The 13,682-nt window shown below is 49.2% G+C and overlaps 1 protein-coding gene and 1 long non-coding RNA gene across 6 annotated transcripts in view; one reads left to right on the forward strand and one right to left on the reverse strand.

The window, feature by feature from the left end:
* Positions 1–1,606: 1,606 nt before the first annotated feature.
* LOC113969246 lies at positions 1,607–5,719 on the reverse strand. Its single transcript, XR_003534790.1, has 3 exons — positions 5,180–5,719; positions 3,348–3,466; positions 1,607–1,819 (listed from the first exon to the last, which is right to left on the reverse strand). It is a non-coding gene; the product is annotated as an uncharacterized LOC113969246 (long non-coding RNA).
* Positions 5,720–7,525: 1,806 nt separating this feature from the next.
* The window catches only part of PCDH7 (protocadherin 7), a 369,727-nt gene continuing 363,570 nt past the window's right edge, over positions 7,526–13,682 (forward strand). For all 5 annotated transcript variants that reach the window (XM_027686522.1, XM_027686519.1, XM_027686520.1 and 2 more), the window contains exon 1: positions 7,526–12,304. In XM_027686522.1, the coding sequence (XP_027542323.1) occupies positions 9,137–12,304 (3,168 nt within the window). In that variant the 5' untranslated portion in view covers positions 7,526–9,136. The remainder of the gene's footprint in view (positions 12,305–13,682) is intronic.

The following is a 13,682-nucleotide window of genomic DNA, read 5'->3' on the forward strand; positions in this document are numbered from 1 at the left end:
CATATATATTTGAGAGATATGCTTTTTATGCAACGTGAGTGCTTGCACTAGTGGAGGATAGGACTCAGCACTGAAGAATGCCAGTTTATTCTGAGTCATAAACATGATCTCTCAGGTCAGGCAAAATAACATTTACACCCAGTAGTTTAATGGAATTTATTTTGATTCAAACACACATCATTTTCGTCTTCACTCATCTGCTTAAGATCTACATGAATGCTTTAAACATCATTCACTCACTAGGTGCCTAATGCAAAGCTTATTTAGTCAAAGTGCTTCCATTGACTTCTGTATGCTTTGGATTAGGTTCTATATCGTAACCCATCAACCAGCTGCTGCAGGCTTGCAGTTTTATCACAATATTAGACTGCTTTTCTCTTTTCCCCATGATCTTAAGAGGGAAAGAAAGAGGTATACTTTGGTTTGCCCTGTCTGTTCTTTAATGTGCTTAGATTGCAGTTATTTCCTGCTGAGCCCTGGATGAGGTTTAGTTTGTTGAAGAGCAACTTTTTAATCATCTCACAGAATGAATGAACTGGAAGATATGTCAGGCTTCTATCAGAAGATGAAAAATGTGGAAACTTATCAGTACCTCTCTTCCTCTAGATATATTGTAGGTCATAAAACCCCCTTCTGTGCAGTACTTATTACTCTTATAAAGGAAGCTAAAAATGTAATTATGTGAAGGATGATCACCAAGAAACTTTGCAAAACAGCTAAAGTAGACATAAAACTATGGCTGTCTGTGCATGGCAAAAAGTGCAAGTGAGGCAGCAGGTGAACAAATGATTTCAAAACCAGGCTATGTAATCTTCCCCACAGGAACGGTGGCTACAAATCCTTTACTTTATTTTGGAGAATTAAGGTAGCAGTGCAAAACATTTCAGAAGCAAAGCTGATCAGAGTACCAGCTGATCAGTACCAGCATATAGATCAGTGTTTTACAGCCTAAAATATATTTGGCTACTCCTATTGGTGATTAAAGGATCCCATTTTAGGGTGATATAACCAGGGTCTTCTCCAGCCTCTAATTCTCATTTTGGCTAAGTGCCAGAGCTCTTTACTAGACCTGTGCAGAACAGGAATGGATATATATGTTTATGTTTTAATCTAGTTCAGGGAAATGTGCAAGGGACTCCATCTCTTTACACTTTTTTTTGCTCACCAGCAATAGATGGTAGCAGGTGAATAGCCCTTACTTTCTTTTCAGTGAATAGTCATGCCCTTGATAAAGTCAAACAATGGATTAAGGAAAAACATTATCTGTTTCTGCACTGTACAGCTAAATAAGGCTTACAGCAATACAGCCTCTAAGGATTCTAATGTTTCACTTTTCATATGAAAAGAAATGGCAAGTTTTAACATTATAAAATACCTAGTAAAGCACTTTTAATCATTGCAGAACAAAGCCAAATAGCCTGTCCAATAAGCAACCAACAGCTTGGTCCCATTCTAAATGACTTTGCCACCATATTTATTTCCCTAATTTAGAATAACTGTGTATTTATATGACTCTTATTTCAGCCAGAGAGCAGTAATTGTTTTTGATAAAGTAGACAGAAACATTAAAGGTCCCAAATTAGTATATACCATTACATACCATTTTAGGTATAGTCAATAACATATACTGGTATTAACTTACACAAAGGCATAGAGCATCACAGAATTCAATTATCCATAACAGTGTTTGAATTATGATATCAAAGGTTCTTATTCAGAACTCTGCAGAGTTGCCATCTTGCTTGGATATTTTCTCTTCTGCTCAACAGGCAACTGACACAGTAGATTCATGAAGACATGCCAGATCTTTTATGCTCTCCTGAATTATATTAAAAATAAATTAAAGTTGCACAGGATGAACTAGGAATATTGAACAAAAGATTTTATGATCTTGTGGTTTTAATTTAAAAATGAAGAAAACTTTAATTCACAGAAAAATATTTGTAGCATCCTAAAATAAAAAATTAAAAATGTAGAGCACAGAGCTGAAAAATTATGTTAGGTTGAGAAGTCTTCAAGAGTGTGTAGAGGCAAAATGGTTTTACGAAGTCTGTGTAGTTAGTTCAGTATATGTGTTCAGGATATCTGACAGAAATAAGTGGGAGCTCGAGCTTGAAAATACTGTATTTCAATATATCTGTGATGGTTTAGTATATTTTACTGCTATCCATCAAATTTCATGACACAAGACATTTCTTTGTATATGTAGTTCTCTGGAACACAGACTTGTTTTAAACTCTCTTCAGAATGAGCTTCTTTAACTTTTCACCAGTCCACCAAATAAAGCAGAAATGATTGCCACATATTCAAAGACAAATCATGAGGTGAATCCAGAATATATATTATAAAAGTACAGAAGTGCAAAACTGTGATCTGACTAACATAATCTGGAAAGAGACATTCGTTAGTGGCTTGCCTAGGTGACTGAGCAGGTCATTGCACTTCCTTTTATCTCATAGGGGTAATTTACAAGGCACTTTAAGACCTTCAGTGGGCTCACTACTGATATCCCCCTTGGAAACATTATATAAAAAAAAACCCCATCCTACATTATTTCCCAAAGTAATCGGTGTTCTCTGCTAGTGAATCCATATGCATATCAACTGTACCCATTTAATATTTTCAGTGACAATGAACACATTTTTCTTTCTTTGTTGGTGCTACCTGGTTCTCATACATTTCATTTAAATCAAATCCAGCTTTAATTATCTCCCCTGAATAGCTCATTTTATCTTTTTATGTAAAATACATACTAATTATTCATAATTTCTCTATATTTTTATAGGAATTCATACAAACCCTAATTTTTTCTATAGTTTACTTCGCATTTAGAGAAACTGAACAATATTTTATTTAAAAATAAATCTATAAAATAATGGGGCTGGGTACAGCACTCATTTATACCCCTGCAAATCCAGGAAAGTCAGTAGTTGCATATGAAGCATAAATCTAGCAAAAATCTGCCTCCCCTCATAAAAATTCATATGCTTTTTTTTAAGACCTTTCATTAATTTTTCCTTCTGATTTTAAGCATATTCTGTCTGTCATTTCTGCATGATTTTGAATAGTTAGATTTTTTTATCAACATCTGGGGAAAAAAAACAGTCTGTAAAAGATCTTTCATAACAAATTCTATGGAATAATGTCAGGAACAAATGAAAGAAAGAGAAAACCTCGAAGTTATTAATTGTGATTTGTAAGAAATATATATACACTGCAAAAATCTTAGTAAACAAAATCACTACCCCTTTGGCTAAATATTAATTATCATAATTCTTTATAAATGTGAGAAATCAGAAATGCTGAGGGAATCATGCCTATGCAAGAATTATTCATTTTGAACAGACCTCAAATACGACTTTAAGAATGAGCAATTATAATCATGTGAGATTTAACCAGTGTTATCCAACACAGATTAATTCTGCTCTGTCAGTAACTTCTATGGTGTATTATCTAGCTCGAAATTCTGAAAGAGAGTAAAAGAGAGGATTTAAACAAAGTAACTGGTTTCATGCTTAGCTAGCATTCAGTTAAATAAGCACAGATGTGGGTTTTATCTGCTTAAAAGTGAATCTGTGGTTTCCTTATTTAAACTCTTAAGTTTTTACGTCCATCAGAAAGGCTGTTGCTGCAATGAATAATTTAATCACTGCTGCCTATTACATGCTACTACACAGCAAGCATATTTGCAAAGCTGTGAAAGACACTGGCCAAGTGTCAGTACTCCCTGTAACTCAGCCGACCTCCCAGTATATTCACTGCAAGGAACTAAGGCAGCTCTGAGGCGGACAAAGGGCGGTTGTGGTAGGGAAGGGAGTGAAGAGGTCAGAACAGAATTGTACCAGATCAGCAAGACACTTTAGAGAGATGAGAGGTCACCGCAGGCTCCGTGCTGCTGTGGTGTCATTTCAGCTGTTTGTCCCTTGGTGGAGTTCTTGAGTTAGTTTCTCCTTTCCGTCATGTGGCTTTAACTGCTGCATGTGGGGGTTCTGTCCTTGTTTTTACCCTGCTTTCGAATTTGCTGTCATGTTTACTGTATTTAACCTTTTCCACGTATTATTATGAATACTTTACTTTCAAGCCAACCCGATTTTTTTTTCCTTGTGGAGCTTCTTTTTCGTTTGTGTGCGTGCAAATAGTAATAAGTAATGTGCATTTGTTAACGTATAGAGTGGTATGGATACGCAACCAGTCTGTCTGTTTTTAACCAGGGATCTCAGAAATAATTTTCCAGTGAGAGCCACCGACATTCCTAAACTGCGAAAACGAAATTATCGTGGGCTGAAAGCGCCAAGTGTGGACGCGAGTTCGGCTGCAGACGACAGAAGCCGGGCTCAGCCAAGACATGCAGATAAACCAGCCATTAATTACATCTGCATATTTTAGCGATGACCCCTGTCTTTCCAATCAACAACTACAACAACGACAACAAAGCCCCGCTGCAGAGTATCGCGAGCTTGGGGGGATGTAAAGAGCCGGGGAAGCTCCCAGGCTGCTTTAGGATTTCCCCACGTACAGCCGGCTGCGATTGTCAGCAAGACGGATTCCTTCCCACACGCAAGATGCCACTTCGGTGGCCTTATCAGATGTTCCCTTTAAGGACACAAGCTCCTATTTCCCCTCTGTATATCACCAGCATCTCGGGCTATTTTATTTATTACAGACGATTACATTTGTGATCCCTCTTCCCACTTGATCTCACCCGATCAGGAGGACAAATGCCGTGTCGCGTCTGAGCGCGTGTGGGCGTCTGTGTGCATCGGGGAGGGGGGCAGCCAGGAAGAGGGGGGGGAGTCACACTGCGCAACAGATTTGCCCGAAAGGGACAAACCTCCTCCTCCTGAAACAGCTGGGCTTGTTCCTACCGACACCCGGGAAGCTGTGGGCGCACGGGCCGCGGGACCGGGAGTCTACGGTGCCGGGGAGGCGGAGAGCGGGGGCGGGGGTGATTTCGCTCTCTCCCCGCACGAACGAGCGGGCTGCGGGGGGGTGCGGGGTACACACAGCCAGCACAGCCCTGTCCTCCCCCCGGCAGCCGGGGCACGTGGACCGGGAGCAGCGCGGCCATCCACCATGCAGCGCACGTCGGGCCCATTTCCCACGCCGGCCGCCTGCCCTGGGGGAGGAGGGGAGGAGGCGAGGGAGGAAGGGGGAATGATAGAAAAGGGGGGGCCGTTACCTCTGCTCCGAAAGAGGAACCAATCCACTGTGAAGGACGCAGCACTCCCGAGCAGGAAAGACATTGCACATTCAGAGAGAGATTGCATGTGAAGACACTACAAAAAAGAAAGAAAGGGAGGGGGGCTGGGGGTGCAGACCGCGTGTGAAAGGCATAGTGTGTGTAAGAGAGGCCAGCGAGGGTAGGAAGGGAAGGGGGAGCGATTGCACATGGCAAGAGAAAGAAATCACTCATTCGCTTGAAAGAGGCTCTCGCAGAACAGACCGTAGTAAAAGTAGACATGGGAGACAACGGGGAAGGAGACGCAAGCAAGAGGCGAGCGTCCATGCCGTGCAACAGCCCGGAATCCGATTAAAGTTTATGGCGGGGAGGTTAAAAACGCTCTCATCCCGCCCCTCCCCTGACGAATACATTAAGTTTCCTGGCTGTGTTTAAAAACACAAAGGGAAGGGAACAGCGGGAGCTGCGGCTCGCAATTGTATTGCCAGTGCAGGGAGCCAATGTAATGCAGTATGCTGGTATTTCTACGTACTGGCATGCCTGGATCTTACTCTGAGAGCAAAATTTCCTCCTCTCGGAGCTCCAGAACAGCGAGGGGGAATTTTGATAAATTCAAGTTGCTTGGCAAATATAATAGGGATTTGGTATTAATCCTACTTAACCCGCTGCGAAGATGCTGCGTTCCCGAGCCCCCCTCCTCCGTCCGGGACTGCGGCGGTGAGCACTGAGCCTGCGCCGAGCTGGGCTTTCTCGCTGATTCTGCAGATAGAAAGCCGAGTGTCTCCAGCATCGGCGGGGGAGGGTTTTCTTGTTCTGGCGGGGTAGGAATAGCGGCCGGGGCCGGTGCCAGGGCCGGAGGAGACGCCGGAGGAGTAGCTCTGCAGCCCTCCGGAGAAGGGAGCAGTCCCTCCCTCCCTATCACCGACTCCATGCTGCGCGGCTCTGCCCCTCTGTACCTCTGAGCTCCCCAAGGAAAGAGGTGGCAACCTTGCCTGCCTCCTACAGTCACTCACTGCCCCAAATGACAAAGACACGCTGTTACCGTTGCTTTGAACCACCTCAACATATACGGCCGCTTTTCGCTCAAATATGTCATCGCGATAAAAGAAAAGCATTTCACTACATTCGTCTGCATGCATTTTTATTCAAAACAGCCACCCATAAAGAGGAATGTACACACGCACACACAGAACCCGCAACAACTTGTTTTCCCACATGTGTTCCCACAGAGGGAGAAAGAACAGCTGGATTCTTGCTTCCCCCTCGCTGCGCGCACGCACGGACACACACACACACAGGCACACACGCATGCACACAGCCGCACACACAGACAGACACCCCCGCACACGCCAGTGCTCCCCACTGAGTGCCCTATGTTCGCCTGCTCCCGGAGTCTCCCTTTTCCCTCCGGGATCCGAGCGGAGAGGACGCGTTCAGGATCCAGGCATCACCAAGCGTAGGGGGGCACACAAAAGCCATAGGCGATTAAATGGCACAAAGTCAAAAGGAGACGCGAACTAGGGATGGCAGAATAAGCAAAGTTGAGCAGAGAGCTTTAACATTAAAGTTTATTTCCCACTTACCCAGGTAGGTGACGCTACATTTTAGCTATCATCGAAGCAGCAAGTCTCTGTTCGGAAATAAATCTGTTACTTCTTACATGTGTTTATTCTACTAACCCTCTCGCCCCCATCCTGATTATCTTCTCCGAGGGATTTTTTTTTTTCTCCTAGGAAACCCACAAACACGCTGAAAAGACACATTCAAGTCATGGTAATAGGAAGAACACAATTACAAAAACCGAGAGGCTCAAACAGCACGGGGAAACAAGACGAAAGTCTGAGATCTAAGGCAGCCCCCCTTGCTCCCTGGAGTTTTATGCAGTTACAGTGACTGCAGCTATTTCACAAAAGCACCGACACGACAGGGGAGGGTGGGAATCTGCGAAGCGACTTTCCTTACCAGCGTGATTCCGCAAAATGCAGAACAGAAGAAAAGAAAGGCGAATAAACATTTGCTTTAAAAATCGTTGCTCGATTCACAGGCTACAGCGGAGGTGGGGAGGGAAAGGGTAGGAGAAAATCACTAGAGAGGTTTGAGAAGGCAACAGAAGCAATACTCGGGCGTGAAATGAGGTTCGGTTTTGAGGACTGAACTGGTGTTTTGAGATGAGCAGCTATCCCACTTGCAGCACTAGCAGCAGCAAAGACAGAGGGTAAGACAGCTTTCTGGAGTGCAGCGCTTGACTCGTCCTCCCTCCTCCTCCTCCCTCCCTTTCTCCCTCCCTCTCTCACTCTCGCTCTCTCTCTCTGCTCTCCCTCTTTCTCTCTCTCCCTCTCTCTTTCTGTGTGTATGTAGCGCAGGCGGCTCTGCTGCTGCAGCGTCAGGGAAGAGCTACCGAGAGAGGCTTCAGCAGCTCCCACCACTTTGGGCAAACTTGTCGGTTTACCGCTTCTTCTCTTTTTTTCCTTTTTTTTTTTTTCTTCCGAGTGGGAAGCTTCTCAATTGCCATTCAACATTTTAAAGCACAAGCCGCTCTGCCGTGAAAGCGCCTGATCCACACTTCTCTGAAAGACACAAGAGGGAATGCACAATTGCAGATTTCACCCACTGTGGCGGTGCAGATCACAGGAAACAACTGATTGATATAATTTTATTTGCAAATAGAACTCTGTTTTTTCTTTTTTTTAATCGCGTCGCGGCTCTTTTCCCCTCCCCTTTGCCATTCCGCTTATATGGATGTAATTCAGAATCTGTGTTAATTCACGTGGGGGATCCAGTTACATCTTGTTCCGCTCCGGGTATATTTACGAGCGACCAATAATCGCCTTTGGACACATAGTTTTGTTGCTAACCTTTGAACTGAAAGGATCAAGTTCAGATCTGGTTACCTGCATTGGGACGGGAAGGAAGAGGAGAGAGAGAGAGAGAGAGACTGCAATCTCATTTGTGAATCGCTCTCAGTGCTGCAGATCCAGATTGCTATAACACATGCAGTGCAAATGCAGGTAAGGCACACACACAAACTGCGGATGCAAAAACAAACTTGGGACTGTTGTGTGTCTATGTTCTTATCTCCAGCCTTGCAAATTCTGGGCAAACGGCTTCTGCAGTTTCTGTATCGTTGCTTTGTGACTAATGACCTTGCGCAGAGTTGTTAAAAAAATCCGCTCCGGAGAAAGAGCTGAACATTTTAGGCGATCTCTGAAGATGGATTTGGGTGCTTTTCTGCCAACCAAAGGGGATATTCTGTGGACTGCTCTGTAATACTCGGGGTTCTTCTCCTATCAGCTGTGCAGCTACCGACATTATTGGGATTTTTATTTTTTTCTTTACTTTTTTTTTTTTCCTAAGAACTCCCCATTGCTAAGAGGATTTGGAGTTTTCCCGACACAAGCCCTTTGAATAAAACGAATCACATTTTTTTTCCCCTATGTGTGCTGAGAGGGGGAAGAATAAAGCTAATGCCTTGGTCGTAAGCGGCTGAGAGAGAGAGAGAGGGAGAGAGAGGGAGAAAAAAAAGAGAGAGAGAGTGTGAATTGTAGTTAACTCTAGTGTCGAAGAAGACGACCTGGGGGGCTTCGAATCGTACAGTGCTGCTCCTGCTTTTATTGCAAACCTTGCAAAGTGATTACAGTAAAATCAGAGAGGAGGAGGAGAAGGGGGAGGAGAAGGAAAATCCCATCCTATCTACCGAGATGAATCTTTAAAAAGCAAAATACACTGTCCCGTGAACTGTAAGTATATCGCAACTGGAAGGCAGGGAGGGCAGCAGAGGAGCCAGCAGCAGGGTTTTGACCACCAATTGCACCAGCCATGAGACAATAAGTTTCCAGGAATAAAAGGATTTTATAATTGATCACCTGGACGCTCAGCCGCTCTGTTGGCTTATCAGGGGAGTTTATTGGGGGGGCAGGTGGGATTGAGAGGAGGGCGGGGGGTTTCAGTGCAGGGAAGATGAGGAAGATGCGGACTCTCCTTGGCTTTGTACATTGCTGCTGCTGCTTCTTGCTCCTCCTGCCTCTGCCGCTCTGGGTCAGCCTGGCAGCGGCTAAACAGCTCCTGAAGTACCGGCTGGCCGAGGAGGGACCCGCTGACATTCGCATCGGCAACGTGGCTTCCGACCTGGGTATCGTGACGGGCTCCGGAGAGGTGACATTCAGCCTGGAGTCGGGCTCCGACTATCTCAAGATCGATAACATAACCGGGGAGCTGAGCACCACAGAGCGGCGCATCGACCGCGAAAAGCTGCCGCAGTGCCAGATGATCTTCGACGAGAACGAGTGCTTCCTGGACTTCGAGGTGTCGGTCATCGGCCCGTCGCAGAGCTGGGTGGACCTCTTCGAGGGCCGGGTCATCATCCTGGACATCAATGACAACACCCCCACCTTCCCTTCCCCCGTCCTCACGCTCACCGTGGAGGAGAACCGGCCCGTGGGGACCCTTTACCTGCTCCCCACCGCCACCGACAGGGACTTTGGCCGCAACGGCATCGAGCGCTACGAGCTTCTGCAGGAGCCCGGCGGGGACAGCAGCCGCCGCGCCGGCGGGGGAATCTCGGCCGCGGCGGCCCCCGAGAGCGCCCCCTACCCCGGCGGCAGCAAGCGGCGGCAGGAGGCGGAGGCGGCGGCCCGCAGCAGCGTCTTCGAGCTGCAGGTGGCTGACACCCTGGACGGGGAGAAGCAGCCACAGCTGATCGTCAAGGGGGCGCTGGACCGGGAGCAGCGGGACTCCTACGAGCTCAGCCTCCGCGTGCGGGATGGCGGCGACCCGGCACGGTCCTCGCAGGCGATCCTGAGGGTGCTGATCACCGACGTGAACGACAACAGCCCCCGCTTCGAGAAGAGCGTCTATGAGGCGGATCTGGCGGAGAACAGCAGCCCCGGGACCCCGATCCTGCAGCTGCGAGCCACCGACCTGGACGTGGGGGTGAATGGACAGATCGAATATGTCTTTGGGGCGGCCACAGAGTCTGTCAGGCGTCTACTGCGGCTGGACGAGAACTCGGGCTGGCTCAGTGTCTTGCACCGCATCGACCGGGAGGAAGTGAACCAGCTTCGCTTCACTGTCATGGCCCGAGACCGAGGCCAGCCCCCCAAGACAGACAAGGCCACGGTTGTGCTGAATATCCGGGATGAGAATGACAACGTGCCCACCATCGACATACGGAAAATCGGGCGCATTCCGCTCCGGGACGGGGTGGCTAGTGTGGCTGAGGACGTGCTGGTGGACACCCCCATCGCCCTCGTGCAGGTGTCAGACCGAGACCAAGGTGAAAATGGCGTGGTGACCTGCACCGTGGTAGGTGATGTGCCCTTCCAGCTCAAGCCGGCCAGCGAGGGCGAAGGGGAGCCACAGAACAAGCGCAAGTATTTTCTCCACACCTCGGCCCCTCTGGATTATGAAGCTGTCCGTGACTACAACGTGGTGATTGTAGCTGTGGACTCCGGCAGCCCCAGCTTGTCCAGCAACAATTCCCTGCTGGTGCGGGTTGGGGACACTAATGACAACCCTCCTGTGTTCAGCCAGGCTGTGCTGGAGGTCTCCTTCCCAGAAAACAACTTGCCAGGTGAGAGGGTGGCCACAGTGGTCGCCACGGATGCGGACAGCGGCAAGAATGCCGAGATCACCTACTCACTGGAGGCCTCACCCCTATCCTCAGAGGCGCCAGGCAGCATCTTCAGCATAGACCCTGACTCTGGGGATGTGTCAGTGCAGGCGGTGTTGGACCGTGAGCAACGTGACACCTACGAGTTCCAGGTGACAGCCCGGGACAAAGGGGTGCCATCACTACAAGGCTCCACCACAGTGGTGGTGCGGGTGGCAGACCGCAATGACAATGAGCCGCGCTTCATGCAGGATGTGTTCACCTTCTATGTGAAGGAAAACCTGCAGCCCAACAGCCCTGTGGGCATGGTGACTGTAATGGACTTTGATAAGGGCCGCAATGCTGAGCTCAGCCTCTCCATCCAGCCTGGCGACCACGACCAGGCAGCTGGCATCTTCTCCATCGAGAATGACACCGGAACCATTTTCTCCACTGTTTCTTTTGACCGCGAACAGCAGACTAGCTACACCTTTAAGGTGAAGGCAGTGGACGGAGGTGAGCCACCACGCTCTGCCACTGCCACCGTGTCCCTCTTTGTGATGGATGAGAATGACAATGCACCCACAGTCACCTTCCCCAGCAACAGCTCCTACACTGTGCTGCCACCCTCCAGCAACATGCGCACTGTAGTGGCCACAGTGGTTGCCACTGACGCTGACACTGGTCTCAATGCCGACCTCAACTACAGCATTGTTGGGGGTAACCCCTTCAAACTCTTTGAGATCGACCCGGCCAGTGGTGTGGTGTCACTGGTGGGCAAGCTGGCCCCCAAGCACTATGGCCTGCACCGCCTGGTTGTGCAGGTGAATGACAGTGGGCAGCCTCCCCAGTCCACAACTGCCCTACTCCATGTCTTCGTCAATGAGAGCCTGTCCAATGCTACCGTGGTGGAGAGCCAGGTGGCCCGCAGCCTTCACACCCCCTTGGCCCAGGACATCGCCGGTGACCCCAGCTATGAGCTGAGCAAGCAGCGGCTTAGCATAGTCATTGGCGTGGTGGCCGGCATCATGACTGTCATCCTCCTCATCCTGGTGGTGGTTATGGCTCGCTACTGCCGCTCCAAGGGCAAGCACGGCTACGAGGCTGGCAAGAAGGACCATGAGGATTTCTTCACCCCACAGCAGCACGACAAGGCCAAGAAGCCCAAGAAGGACAAGAAAGGCAAGAAGGGCAAGCAGCCCCTCTACAGCAGCATCGTCACTGTTGAGGCTTCCAAGCCCAACGGGCAGCGCTACGACAGCGTCAACGAGAAGCTCTCAGACAGCCCTGGTATGGGCCGATACCGCTCCGTCAATGGCGGCCCGGGCAGCCCCGACCTGGCCAGGCACTACAAGTCGAGCTCGCCGCTGCCCACCGTCCAGCTGCACCCGCAGTCTCCCACCGCCGGCAAAAAGCACCAGGCCGTACAGGACCTGCCCCCGGCCAACACCTTCGTGGGCGCCGGCGACAACATCTCCATCGGCTCGGACCACTGCTCCGAGTACAGCTGCCAGGCCAGCAGCAAGTACAGCAAGCAGGTAAGAGCGCTGCGCCCTGCGCATCCCCCGCGGGGCCCCGACACGCACACGCACACGCACACACACACACACACAGAGCGGGTGAGGGAGCGGGGACTGATGCCGCACCCCCCCGCCTCCCACACTGGCACAGGCACACACCACCGTCAGGTTCAATGACCCGTTCAGTCTGGTATCCCCGCCCCCTCCCCCCAGGCAGGCAGGTGCGCAACACACAGCACGCAGGAAGGACAGCCAGCTGTCTTTATTGGGTTTTATTAGTAGTAGTAGTATTATTATTTTTACCATTCCCTCCGCTTTTCACACCCGGCAGCCAAACAGCCTGTCCACGTAGCCGCACCAAGGGGGGCAGGTTGCCCCACCGTAGGTGCAGCGGCAGCCAGGCGCGGGGGCAGGGCACGGGTCGGGGGCTTGGCCGCCAGCCCCCGTCAGCGAGCTGTAAGGCAACTTGAGATGCCTTTATTAGCCGCTCGCCCGGAGGCCAAACCAGGCGGTTTGGGGGGGGTGGGGAATCAGGACTCCCCCACACCGGGCGGAGCCGCCATCCCCCGCCCGCCCCCCGGCCCCGCCTTCAGCAGCCGGTCCTTTCGCTTCCCCCGCCGAGATGCTTTCACAGCCTCAGAGACGTGTCGGCTCCGGCTGAGGTGGAAAGTTTCGCCTCAGCAGCCAGGTGTTTCGGGGAAAGGGGGTTACTGCCTGCCTGACGCTTCCTAAAGCTGTGAGTGAGAGTGGATTTGCAGCCGACGCGCTGAAGCGTTAATGGCTGTAATTACCAGGTCTTTCATTAGGACCAAAATGCTTAAATAATCCACACAGCCTGTCTGCGATCTAATTTACACCACAGAGACTGCACTCATTTCAGTAGTTGCTCTGAATACACATAAGCCTGAGTTTAGAATCGCAACTCCAGTATGTTTTCATTGGTTTGTTTTTTTGTGTTTTTTTTGTTTGTTTGTTTGTTTCTGTTTGTTTGTTTGTTTTTAATGCCCCTCTTGCCTATCACATGAAATTTCATTCAACCTGAGAGGCCCTCATTTGCCAGCCCAGCTGCCGCATAGCTCTGTTTGTAGGGTGTGACTGCCATGAGACCTCTCGGAGGTGCCTTCAGGGGTGCCACAAGTGACTGGCTCTGGTCTCGGCTGCGTTGGCGGGGATTGGTTCAGTGAAGCTCCGATAGCCTAAAACTGGTGACGGTAGTGACTGATTTACAGTTCTTACAATAAAATAGAGACAGCACAGAGGGGAATCAAGCTCCTAAGTGAAAGCATCTGTTTATTTTATAAGACACATATGTAGCCTGAACAGAGGTTGCTTTTCTTTGGAGGAGTACTTTGTGGGTGATAGTGAAATGAGATAACTTCACACCGTGATTTCCATC

This window comes from Neopelma chrysocephalum, unplaced genomic scaffold, assembly GCF_003984885.1.
Source record: "Neopelma chrysocephalum unplaced genomic scaffold, ASM398488v2 Primary Assembly neopelma1_71, whole genome shotgun sequence".
NCBI lineage: Eukaryota > Metazoa > Chordata > Aves > Passeriformes > Pipridae > Neopelma > Neopelma chrysocephalum.